The sequence below is a fragment of the Micropterus dolomieu genome, linkage group LG23, assembly GCF_021292245.1.
Source record: "Micropterus dolomieu isolate WLL.071019.BEF.003 ecotype Adirondacks linkage group LG23, ASM2129224v1, whole genome shotgun sequence".
In the NCBI taxonomy this organism is placed as follows: Eukaryota; Metazoa; Chordata; class Actinopteri; order Centrarchiformes; family Centrarchidae; genus Micropterus; species Micropterus dolomieu.
In genome coordinates, this window is record NC_060172.1 from 25,363,438 (window position 1) to 25,377,019 (window position 13,582).

At 43.2% G+C, this 13,582-nt stretch overlaps 1 protein-coding gene across 3 annotated transcripts in view; it reads right to left on the reverse strand.

Annotated features, from left to right (window-relative positions):
- Window positions 1-13,582, reverse strand: part of LOC123963212 (Down syndrome cell adhesion molecule-like protein 1 homolog) — a 52,415-nt gene that overhangs the window by 14,972 nt on the left and 23,861 nt on the right. For 2 of the 3 annotated variants that reach the window (XM_046039878.1, XM_046039876.1), the window contains exons 4-11: window positions 5,587-5,733; window positions 5,225-5,503; window positions 3,525-3,800; window positions 2,847-3,143; window positions 2,025-2,297; window positions 940-1,224; window positions 649-768; window positions 360-536 (exon numbers count right to left, since the gene is read on the reverse strand). In XM_046039878.1, the coding sequence (XP_045895834.1) occupies window positions 360-536; window positions 649-768; window positions 940-1,224; window positions 2,025-2,297; window positions 2,847-3,143; window positions 3,525-3,800; window positions 5,225-5,503; window positions 5,587-5,733 (1,854 nt within the window). Of the gene's footprint in view, window positions 1-359; window positions 546-645; window positions 769-939; window positions 1,225-2,024; window positions 2,298-2,846; window positions 3,144-3,524; window positions 3,801-5,224; window positions 5,504-5,586; window positions 5,734-13,582 lie in introns of all 3 variants that reach the window. The other variant, XM_046039877.1, reaches the window with a different exon arrangement.

Sequence of the window (13,582 nt, forward strand, 5' to 3'; positions counted from 1 at the left end):
CTGATTCTTTTCCACCTCCTTTCCTCAGACATAGATTATTGATTGAAGGGATTCCTGTGGTTTTGTTTTCATCACTAATTCATCAGCCCTTTTCCCCACCAAACATTCAGAAGTACATAGGCCGGCAGCCGGGACACATCAATCAATAGCAAAGATACTCCCAGTTAAGGATGTGCAGGACAGAGACAAGGTTTTGATAGGTTCAGTACTGGCCGCACTAGCCTGGGGGTAAAAGTGCATCTTAGAGCTGATGCCTTTCATAAAAGCTAAGGCTTGTCTCTGTATACAGTAGATGTGCAATCCATGTCATGTGGTTATGAAAGTGTGTTCAAGCCAAAGAGGGTATGATTGACACTTACTCTTGACAGTGAGGATCATGCTCTTACTGATGTCTGAGCCCACTCCGTTGGAGGCCTGACAGAGGTAGTATCCTCGGTCATCCTCAAGCACGTGTCGGATGAGCAGAGAGCCATTTGACATGATCTGGATACGGCCAGTTAGAGGGACCGGGTGGTACTGCTGAGGGTTTCCTACACCTACAACACACAACACAATGTAAATGCATGTTACTGCTTTAATTTCTCCTTCCTCACGTCATCTCGTTATTGCAATGTTGTAGATGTTGTCAAGGTGATTTGCTGATTTTACCTTTGGCGTGTTTCCACATGACTTTTGGAGGTGGGTAACCCTCCACAGAGCAGTTGAGAACTCCAGCTTTGCCGTAGATACAATCCTGATTGTTGGGCTGCACCACAAAACGTGGCGGCACTGAGAAACAAAAAGATGTGATTAACCTAAATGGGAGCACTAAAGGAAAGTCTTACTCTTAGTGTTCCTAAAATAACATGGACAAATCTACGCTCCCACCACACAGAAGGTATCACATCCGATCTGACCTAATTCATCATCATGCCATTCTCCCTTTGCTCAATCCCTCACCAGTAACAATCAACTGTCTTTCCCAGCTGACGGTGGCGGCGGCGTTGCTGGCAATGCAGGTGTAGTTTCCGTTGTGCTTCAGTGTCACCTTGGAGATTTGCAGGGAGCTCATGAACTCTTTGGTCTCTATTGCGACGCCAGAGGCAGAGCCTGGCACGATGAGCTGGCCGTCTTTGTGCCAGGTGATGCGTATGGGCATGTCCCCAGATGACACCACACAGGCAATGTACATGAGCTTCCCCACTGAGGTAGAGGGGATATCAAAGGGCTGGATGAGGGGTGGCACTGGGGGAGAGAGGAAGAGTGCAGAGAGTCAGTGGAATAAAAGCAGCGATAGACGTGGCAGAGTGGCAGCGTGGCCATCTGGAGCAATGCTGAGAGAGAGAAGGTCATTGGCTAGTGGGCCCCTCTCTTCCCCTCCTTCAGCCCCCATCTCCTGCAGCCCATAATAGCTGCTCTGGTTAGAGTCCAATTGGCAGGAGGAAGTCATTCCGTTGCCATAGTAATGGAGGTTGGGGTGGGGGTACTACAGCTGAGACATCTGGGGGATTTAATCTAGGCTTCATTACTATTCATCTAATTAAATCAGAGACACACTCACACGCAGGCACATGCACACACCCTTAAACACCTCTGCAGCTGCCCTGCTACCATCCTTACCCCACACTGAAACATAAATCTATCCTCAAACACCAGCTACCTCTGCCATTAATGTAAAGCTGCACTGCACAACATTGGTGTCTCCAGTTTGTAGTGACTAGGTATCTCTGATATCCGGAAATCTCCTTTGCTAGCGTCTGCACACAGAACTAATATAACTTTACTTGGACAAGTTGCTTTCTCCGTACTTTTCTAATAGACATTGTGTATTTTGGATGCAGTGATGTGCACAAAGAAATGCCCACAACAAGCAGGAATACCTCCAGGCAAAATAGGGTGAAACAACAGAACATCCCAATCAGGTAGATGGGTCACTCTCTATTGCCTCACTTCATGATTTAGATTCATAAGATGGATGTATATTTTGAAAAACACTGCCCAGTGCAGTTATATCTTTTTGAATCCATTCTTCTCTTTATGCTAACCTTTGACAGTGACATGAACGGTTTGGTTGATTGACACCTGGGGTTGGATCAGAACGCTACACAAGTAGGTGCCCTCGTCGGCGCCCTTCTGCACGTCCGTCAACCTCAGGGTGCCGTTCTCAAACACCACTTGACGATGATTATCAGGCAGCTGCATGCCGTCCTTCAGCCACTTGATGGAGTAATATGGGTAGCCAATCACACGGCACGTTATGTAGGTGTTCCTGCCCGCCACTGCTGTGATGTCCCGCATGGGTCTGATTCGGGGCGGACCTGGAGACACGGGGAAGAGAGAGAGGGGATGGAGGGAGGAGACAGAGAGAGAGAGAGACACAGAGGTCGGAGAGAGAGGGGCAGATGAGGTGACGGAGGTCATGGCAGAGTACAGGGAGCAGCCACGGAGACAGGAGGTGAGGAGATAAAGGTTGAGGGATAGAGTGATTGGGGCAAGTTGACAGGTGGACAGGGAGGTTAGTTATGCTCCCTTTACTAAAATTTGATTGAGGATATTTGTTGATTTTAGCCTCATCAGATATTCTGAGTGTGTGTACTTAATTACCTTCAGATTATAGATAAAATTAAGGCATTACAACCTCAAATATCTGTAACACAGTTTGCTGGCCAGCCTGAAAACTAAACCTTTTTTTTCTCAAGATCACTGCTTCTCTAGTTGCTGTTTGCTGCCTTTGTTGTGCTAGATAGATAGATAAATAGATAGATGTAACTGTATGTGAAATGCAAAGTGCTCTATGCCTCTCCCTAGCCCTTGTGTGTTGTATAGTCAGGTGTAGAGTGCATTTATATTGAAAAGCAGACAGGCACCTCTTACGTTTATGCGCGCTTGGTACTCGGCGCTACCAGCCGAGTTGCGTGCGACGCAACGATACACTCCCCCATCTCGAATGAGCGGGCTGCTGACGTTGACGTGTGACACGGTCAGGCCGTCTGACAGGGTGTACTGGCTTGTCTTGTAGGTGGAGTCTCGCACCACGGGCTCGTCGTCCAGCGTCCAGGTGATGGAGGGGGGTGGGGCTCCTTTGGCTGCACACATGAGGGAGAAAGGCTCGCCGGGGTTCACCACCCGCTCGCTGAAGGAAGACACAATACGAGGAGTACCATCTGAGAGGAGACAGAGAGAGAGAAGGACATAAAGACGGAGTGGTGAGAAATTCTGACAGAAAAGCAGCATGTTCAACAAGTTGGATTTAGATCTGTTCATGTCACCAACTCTGCTGCATTTTTGAAGTCAAATGATTTTCTGAATTTGTTTAATGACAAACAGCTCTGTAGTGTCCTATCAGTGACATTTGCAATGGCAAACAATTTAAGTACCAGAATCCAGATAAAGAATAAAAGTCAGCAGTAAAAGTAGAAGCTTTACATTTAACGACTCTGGTTTCCTGTCATCTTGTTGTTGCAGTGCTGTAATGATTCTTGCTGCATCCATATTTATACAGAATCTGCACTTGTTTAGCTCCCTGGCTGTCTCTGTCCACGTACCCTCTAGCAGAATAATGGAAAAGTCCTGAGCAGTGTGGCCCTTTCGGGAGGCGAAGCACTGGTAAGCCCCAGAGTGGAACTTCTGTGCTGCGGTGATCTGCAGGGTGTCATTGTGTTGTCCCTGGATGGAGATGTGCTGGTCGGGGACGATGGGCTCGGTGTTGCTGTACCAGGTGATGGTGTATTCTGGAGAGCCCTCCACCGTGCAGGTAAAGAAGAGTGTGCTGCTGATGCCAGTTTTCAAATTCTTTGGGGACAAAGTCACTCGTAGTGGGTCTGAGAGAAGGACGCATGTTGTTTGTTAGATCACAGATGCATAACAAAACTCCAAAATATATATTGTCTTTCTTTTGGTTTATGCATTTTCTGTTTTTTATGTTACACCATAAAGAAATGTGTATCTTGATTTGTAAAACAAGTACAATTATTATTAGTAATATATGTTGCTGTTAGTACACTACTATTTTATGTCCGTGTATTTTTTCATAAATGCAAAGATTATAGAATTTTCCGGTACCACTGCACAGTAAATTATATTTATAAAAAATTTGTTGTTATTTGTAATTTATTGGTGGTTAATAACTCAGGTATTCACTCATCAGAAAAAATATATTTTGTGTAGCCAGATTTAAAATTTTAATTATATACTACTTTGGGCTATCACTATCATGCACAACATTAATGATGTATTAATTGATTTATAAACAAATTGTTTGTTGTTTATAAATCAATTAGAAACAATTATTTAGTTTAGAAATAAAACTTATAATAACATACTTTTTAAGTACGTCTTATTGCCAAGTGATACCAATTTTTGCATCTCCTAAAACTGACCAAATAGATTCAAGATGTGATACATGGATTCATATATACAGCAGGCTTTTACATTCATAGAGACGGGCAGAAAGGGAGAGCGCACAATCAGTGGTGGTGACTCAATCAGTTCGACGCACTCATTAAAAAAGCAGCTGGAGATATCTCTTCACATCTCTGTCCACTTGTGTGTGTAAGTGTGTCTGTCTGTTTTTGTGTTAGAGAGTGTGTGCGTGTGTGTGTGCGTATGCGTGTGTGCGTGCATGTTTGTGTGTGTGTGTGTGTGTGAAAATGTCAGTGAGCAATAAGGCAGCTGGTGGTGTGTGCTGCGGGGCATCTCTGTGCCTCCCAACCCCCCCTAACCCTGTCAGAGTCACAGAGTGTGCTGCCATGATGTGCCCACTGGCAAAGCCTACCGCCTCTCTATTCTCTCCCTCTGTCTCGCCTTCTCCCGCTCTTTGTTTCATTGTATACTTTACACAATGTCCATTTATCTCAGCCTCTCTTATTATCTTGTTATTACATTGTAGATAATGTCATTCCAGCACTGTCTGGGTGTCTGATCGTCCCCTCCGTGACCCCTCGTATTTATCTCCGTCTTCCTCACCCTCCTTCTCTCTGATGGTTAACAGTGCTGGCAGCTGTGTTACGGATTCAGTCTCAGTGAATTATTGCCCTGTCTCCCTTTTTGAGACCTGATATGACGGGGCATCATCCAGCTCACACACATGTTTGTTACAGACACACTCTCGGTGCGACTTATATGTGTGCCTCAAACCAAAAGGAGAGGAGTTTGTGAATGTGTCCGTCTGCCATGCTGATTCACTGAGACGATGGTGTGGGAGTCTGTCAGGTTGCTTGTGAATGTGTGAGTTGTGCTCACACACCTATAACGTGAAGCTGTCCAGACACCTCCTTTGAGCCAAAACTGTTGGTGACCTCGCATGCGTAGCTGCCACTGTCCTCCTGCCTCAGGTCACTGATAGTCAGCCCTGTCAAACGCCGTGTCCAGCGGGCGTCCGAGGGTAGCGGGCGACCATCTTTCAGCCAGCGCACAGTGGGGCTGGGGTAACCTCCCGCTGTGCAGGGGAGCTCAATACTCTGGCCTGCATACACCTCCCCTGCTTGGAAACTGTCCAGGATGGTGGGTGAGGACTCATTTGGGTCTGGAGGACAGAGATAGGGTTATTATTTTGGTCAAGACAAAGAGTAAGATCAGGCTAACTTGAGCAAACACCAAGCTGCTCACCCATTACAGAGAGCCTGGCTCCATTGCTTTGGCGCGTCTCGCCGCTGTACTTATGTTTGGTGATGCACCGGTATGTGGAGAGGGCATCCTCCTTCTGAACATCAGAGATGTAAAGAGCCCCGAAGGAGGTCAGCAAGAACCTGTTACCTAGGGAAGACAAATTCAGTAAAGACTTAACATTAATTTCCACAAAAGAAAACTGCTGACAGACAGAAACACCCAGTTATTAACTGCACTAAGATGATCGTTCTGGTCCAAATCCATTGTACTCACTGCAAAACCGTATTGTGCTAAGAACAAACAGCTGCCTGAACAGTTGGCACAACCTGCCTGATATTGTTGCTTCCCAAAACCTGGCCCTCTTTCAAGGCCTGGAGGACACACAGCGGTCACTCGCACCACCCATAGACAGTGCAGAGACAGATTTATTGTCCCTCTACGTAAAACTCTCATGCACCACACTATCATCACCAAACTATCTAAATGTTCTTCTTTTCAAGTGTGGCAACAACAATGGAAGGCCAGAGATCAGGTGTGCTACTGTGTGATGAGAGCTGCCTGTTCTCTTTCATAGAATTTGTTTTGCCTCACATTTTATGCTACTCCATGGTTACTTAAAAATAACCCAAAGTTTTCATGCTGTGTCTATTGACTGTCTTCTGAGAGAAGTCCAGGTATTCTCCGGGTAACTGTTAATTTTGTTGCATACAGGTACACATGCACACACATTCTGTTCCATTTGCCCCTCCTGAAGTACAAGTAGAATATAAGTTTGCATTTTAAGGTAAACTCAGACATTGGTTAACTGTAACTGAAGCACAGACTTGTGCCTTTGAGGTAATGCTAGCTAGTCACTGGTAAACACAGAATCTTCATTTGTGACCTCATGCTAATGGGTGTAATTAAAAGCATTCAGCCAATAAAGTCATCACAAATTTTTCAACAATTTGGCCTCTGCCCGTTCGATCAGATTAAACTTAAAGACAAGGTTGATGCCTCACTGTGTTATGTCCTGCCCCAACATCCTTTTTCAAGAGGGAATACATTCCATCAATGAAGCCATTTCATTGGACCTTTAAACAAATGCAACAGCAATTGTCTCACAGCTTACTGTAAGTGGGACATATTTCAAAATGGTTGCTCCTATACAATAAGGTTAGTTTATTATAGCTACCACCTGTGTCTTTTAGCATCCAAGCTACAAGGCAACAGCTGGATTAGCTGCATTTAGGTGCACCTGTGTGTTTATCAGCATCAAAATTTAACACTTTTTAATATTTTTCTACAAGCACTGTGTTTGTCGAGGTCTTGAGCGGAGGGTTGAGCAGCAATACTGAAGGTAGCAGTTATGGACTGTTCATGTGTTTGCAAGGAATATACTGTATGACCCGAGAGGAGGCACAGGCTGCAATTTCACAGCAGCCTTTGTTTGCCCCCTAGAATGAAGCCTTACAGGATAATGAGCACTTTAAGTCTGCTACTCCCACAACACCGACAACTCGCCTGTCACAACACTGTGACATATGCAGGGAGAGAGAAAGAGTCAACTGGATCCGTCAAAGCCACACTTTCTGTTTTCAGCAGGGGACGGAATTCATCCCATCTGCAGTGGCGCCTCAGAAACAGCGCTGATTACACAATGAACATCACATTATTTCTTAACTGAGTGGCTTGTACACAGAATCAGTCTACCAGTTTATCTTTAGTCGACTCGCTTCATCTCTTTGTGTGAAACCTCTTATCGTCTCTCTCACCCTTTTTCTCTCCCTCAGCTTCTTGCTCTCAGTCTCTAAGCAGAGTGGCAGACAGAATAAAATATTAATTACTAAATCACTGTGCTCCCTCAGCTTTTATTCATGCTGACTTGACTAGATAACTAGAAACAGAGCTAATGTGCATTATGCACACACACACACAAACACACATAGACATAGACACACACACAGCTGCAACAAAACATGCAGACATGCATGTATGCAAGCGCTCCAAGTATTAAACGGTTGTTAGTGTTTTTTCAATTCTGCCACATTCACATGATCCTGTTAAAAAGGTTATGAAAAATGTATAGGGCAAGTATTGAACATTTTTACACAAACCTGGAGTTTGTCTTCCAGTTTAACTCATCCAAATGCACTAAGCATCTAGGAATATGTCTCAAACAAGCATGTTGAATCAAATTGGAAGAAATGTGAACACACAAACTCCACAGAGAAATTCCTTAGTTGGGATTGCACACATAACGCCTCCTTCTTCCAACTTTTTCTGGTGAGTTGACCCACGTTGTAATATGTATATTTTAATAGCCACGTGAGCTGTTTGTTTTACAAAACACCATGAACTAAGAAACCAAAAGGACCATTAGGTAAAAAATGGAAGCACTCAAGGATCTTCAAAAAAGCTTTGAAGGAACCATTTAGACGTTCAAATATTTTTCGTCAACTATGAATAGTTCTTTAAAGAGTTCTTTCACCCAGAAAGAAGCTTTTTGAAAGAAGCTGTATTGCCTAGAGGATATCAACATTGTTGGATTTTGTATGAGTTTGGTTTCACTGAGACCCATTCATAGAAAAACGTTGAGCGAAATTGTTCATGTGTTCCTGATGCAGATGGGGTCCAGAGGGGTACAGAAAAACTGAAACTATCAAATATATATATATATATTATTCTCAAGCTTTACAAAAATGTTAAATATAAAGTCAAGAAAAAATAAACACAATATTTAAATGATAGGTTTCAAAAAGCTTCAAGGTTATTTCTTTTACTACTTATGTTCACATAAGTGCATGCACAATAGCATACATAGACAATTTTAATCCTATACATATCTACACTTATTCATTAGGTAAGACACATTTATTTGAAGCTAATTCAAATCCACAGACCAGCTGAAAGGCTCCAGCAAATAAGTGAAACGCATGAGAAAGGTATTTAATTTCCAGCTGCACTTGTGATTTTCAGTGGCAGCACTGGGCAGCTACCCTGTGATTGTGTGTATAACCGTTTGCTACGTCTTTATGTATGTAATATAAAATGAACTCAAATGAATCCTACTGCATGTCCTTAGCCAACCTCTCTTGAATAATAAAGGTTTGCTTTTGCTTTATTTTTTTAATCCAACAAAATGCCCGTGGCCTCGCAGTCACACAACAGACCAGACCTGCTGCTATGACAAATTCCAAAGAGGAGGAAAGAAAAGGGAAAATAATGGAAGTATTAATGTGCGAGAGAAAATAGGAAAAATAAAAGCAGAGAGTCTATAAATAGGATAAATACTGGAGCTCGTGTGAGTCCAAGAGTTTGTGTGAGTGTGTGTGCGAGCGTGTAGCAGCCTCATTTTCTCACATGCAAATGAAGGCGTCGGCGCAAAGATAACGAGGCCCATATTTCCACCTCCTCAGTGGGGCCATTATTTATTGATGTTCTGCATCTTTCCCCCTCCCTCCCACACTCACGCTTTCCTCATCCTCTCCCTGTTGCTAGGGTCTTCTCACTGCCATCCTGTTACGATTTCAGTGTACTTTCAGCAACTATTAAAGCACACCGTGTTTACAATTATCAAGGACAAAACAGTGAAACCCTCTAAAACCCATAGCGGTGAATTGGTGGTAAATGTCAGGGAAATTAATGGGGGGGGGGAGCAATAATATGAAGCTGCTAAATATAGCTTTTCAGACGCAAGTGGGTTTTGTATCCAGTCACAAATATTTACCCCAAAACATACAACATAACACACTTTCTTTTAGCTTTGCCATTCCCTGAATCTCAGTCTGAAGTTTGCTGCCTTTGGAGGCAGTTTAGTCCAATTCTGTGCCTCAAAGTGAGGATAATAAAAGGAACTTATTTAGCTTTTAAACCTTCAGGACAAAGATGTGTGCTGGAGTCTCACCTACGCACAAAAAAGGATAGTTAAAAAAATACTTGGGGCCTGTTCATTGGAGGTTTTATGTGCAGTTCAGAAACTAAGTTGGACTTCTCTACCGCCAACAGGAAACTAATTTAGCTCTTGTAAGTGAATCTGACCTACATGCTTTAGAGGGGCAATCTAGACTAGTCTATTTTAGTAGACAACCTTTATCCTCTCTTAGCAGGAATTATCATATGAGACTAACCTGTCTGAATGCAGCTTTTAAAACAAAAATAAAAATACAAACTGACTATATGACCGTGCAGCACTCGCAGCTCTGTGTAAAAACACTGGTGTTCCTGTGGGAGTTCCCTGTATGGACCCCATAACTAATCAGTTTGGAAAAGGCTAATGAGCTATCGAACTCACATCCCTGTTTTCCTTCTGGCAGATCACTACAATCTGATCCCCGGAGTCTCCATCTTACTCAAACCTGTTGATGGTCAAAGGCAGTGGTTCCTCGCCTTCAAGGGCTCTCCCAGTTAAATGAAGGTTAGTGTATTTTCACTGCTCATTATGATGACTTTAAGCTAACACAAGGAGAAAATGTGCCAAAGCAGCAGAGGGTCAGAGGTTTCACTCCTCCACAAACTGACAACAATAATTCCTCAGCTAGATGCCTACAGCACAACTTGTTTATCCATTAAAGAGATGTGGTCTAAAGTTAGAAGATTAGAAGGAAAGTGACTCAAGAAATGAATTCAAACGATTAATCTTCCAAATAAACTAATACACATACATATTCTATTATACATGGACGTTCAGTAGGTCTGACTTTTGTAGGGTTGTGGAGGAAGAGCGAATTTAAATGAAAGATGATGTGTAATTTTCCTCTACTTTAAACCCAAAAAATCCATAGTTGTGAAGGAGTCTTACCCTGTAAACAAAATCATTATCAGCAATAAATCATAAACCACACAAACACACATGGCACGTTAACGTTAAGTTAATCATTGTAATTTGGTAAATAACTTATATAATAATAATTATAATTTATGTTTAAGTTGTCGAAATAGATGGGCGACACTTTGAGTTTGACGTTACAGAAATCTCAGCGGCAGAGAAGAATTTGAAAGAAGGTGAGGCGAGAGAGGGAAGGAAGAGCGGATCAAAGACTTGTGACTGTCACAGAAAGAAGAAGAAAGAAAAAAATGCAGCATATTCCGGAGATATTCTCTGCGGTGCCTGAATATGCTTGGTGCTCACAAAAGCAGACATGCTAGGCACACACACACACACACACACACACACACACACACACACACAGAGAGAAACACCTACCAGGCTTAAAATAGGACAAAAAATATTTCCCTGCTGGAATGAAAAATAATAAACTATGTTATAAAATTAGCACAGTGGAGTCACTGAATGGCAGTCATCCAGTTTTGCAGCAGAGGAATGTGTTAAGCAGAAAATACGCACTTTTGGACTGAATGACTTGAAAAGACAGTAGAGGAGAAAAGCAAAGGGAAAGATGGAGGGTAAACTGTGGAGGAGATAACAGTAGATGTCTGTGTTCTACCCTCCTTTCAAACCTTTATGCAAAAAAAGGGGTGTTGCATATGTATTCAAAGCGAGAGCCTGCTCCACCCTCTATTTGCTCTATCTACTGTGTACATTAAAAGCCCAAGTAGAAGCAGGTGTCAGCCAATTAAATATATACACTTTCCTGGCTTTTATTCTGCTGCACACTTACTTAACATCTATGCATGGCACCCTCTTTCCTTTCAATTCACATTCAAAGCAGGTTTTATTGGCACAACTGATGTGTAACAACTAATTGTGCAACGGGAGCCCACCCCGCTGCATCTCCTCCATGAAAGAGACTTTGTTAACACAATCAAACTGTTCAGACAGAGTCACGCTGCCGGTTAAGACTAACACTGCATGAGCAATATCTGAATCTCAGCATTCAATCCTCTCTTTCTCCCTCTCGCTTCTTCTCTGTCGCCTGTTCATTTTCTGGAAGGAGGGAATGCAAGACGTGGAAGAAGCCGCGGCTATGTCATGTTTTCATTAAAAAGCCACGCTTCACTGTCTAATCCTAACTGCTGTCCTCTTTCCAAACCAATTCTGACTGCTTACCTCATCTTTCAATCATATTCTCCTTGCCCCCTTGCCACTGTGTCGTGCTGTACAGCGACTCACTGTGAGTGAGGTAGATGTTAGAAAGTTGAGGGGACGGAGGTGAGGAGCAGAAAAGGTGCACAAAGGTGGAGGTTGAGGAGAGGCAGAGACAGAGACAGATGAGACAGAGTAGACAGACAGAGCAGGGTCCAGTTTCCAGTGCGATAGGACCACGTCGCTTCTGCTTCACTGAATGCTCTGTCCCAATTTGCCCTGTGTGACTTTAAACAGTAAACACTGGGGGAGGGGAGGATGGGGGGGCTTTCGAGAGGCTGAACGGACAGTTGGGGACAGACATAAAACCGATCGTATGCTAAAGACATAATTTGCGTAGATATAACTCAACGCAATGCTGCAGAGACGCCATGTTCCCCCCCATAAACCCATCCTAACCAGACAGGCTGACGATGCTGCATAAAGCTAAATGGACCATCTCAGATAGAGGGAGCGCTGAGGAGATTAGGCATCAGTAGAAGCATCAGAGGAAACGAGCGATGGAGGGGAAGATGGTGGGAGGATAGGAGAGAAATGGGGAGAGATGTAGAAATAGGACTCCATTATTCATTACGTGTGTTTCATGTGCTTGGTGACATCTGGGACAGCAGTGATAATGAGAGTCCCGGGAGAGAGAAACCACATACACACACACACACACACACACACACACACACACACATATACACACATCCCAATGCACTGCACCATACAGAAGTGTGCCACCATGGTCCAAACACCTACCCTCAACTGGATATCCCATTAACTCTTACTGTTAACTGTATGCGCACTTAGGCTTAAACACTGAAGTAAATCTGTTCTTTAAAGAATGTCACTCAGTGAAAGTAAACATCCAGTGGCAAAAAGCTCTCACCCCTCCACCTTGTTTTGATTTAGCAGGAGATAAGAGAGAGTTGGATATATGGTGTGTGTCTGCCATCATTCATGTGTATTCGTGTGTGTGTGTGTGTGTGTGTGTGTGTGTGCGTGTGTGATGAGGTGTACTCCAGCTTAGCCCATGGCCCAGGGCAGTGAGCTGCATTAGCGGTACTGAGTGAGCTGCCTGGTCCCTCCCTATTAGAGTGCTGGTGGCAGAGGAGTGTCACTGCCCAGCGTGGCGAGAGAGAGAGAGAGAGAGAGAGAGAGAGAGAGAGAGAGAGAGAGCTTAACTGCTGCTACACACACACACACACATACATTTACAGTGTTTACCAGAAAGGACAGTTGAAATCCCCAACAGCTCACCAAATGACCATAAAAACAGTCAGAATCAAAGGATCAAATATCACAATCTTAGATTTACCTAAATAAAACTGCAGAAATCATCATCATCCCCGACAACAGAGACAGCCAGTACAAAGCGGTGTGTTGTAAAAAAAATTGTCTGTGTTGGACATTAGTGGCAGTGATCTCTGTTTTGAAGATTCAATAACAGTACAGCTTGTAACTCTAGTACTCTAGTACAGCTTGTAAAGCATTAGTTAAGTAAAGGTATGTACATATAATCAGGAAAAAGTACTTGATGTCACTTGTGATGATTATTACTGATGCTTTAACATATAAGCTGCATTTTAAAAGGGTAGCAAGTCAAGAGGGAGCTCATCTTTAGCACTATATACAGTAAAGTAGTGTAATCTATAATAATGTTTGTGATAAAAATATCACAGCTGTCAGATTAAAGTAGTGCAGTAAAATGTCTAGTATTTCCCTCTGAAAACTCGTGGAGTAGAACTTTGTAGAGGTATAAAGAAGCAGAAAAAGAAAATACTCAGGTAAACTACCTCAAATAACGTTATCCAAGTGACCATGAAGATGTCTGTGAGGAGTTTATGTGAACTGCAGACTTTGAATTGCCTGAAGGTGTGAACGGTTGTGTGTCTCTGTGTGTTAGCCCTCTGATTAGCATGTGACTAGTCCAGAGTGAAGCGGCATTAGCACTGATTAATTGATGAGTTAATCGACACCAATTTT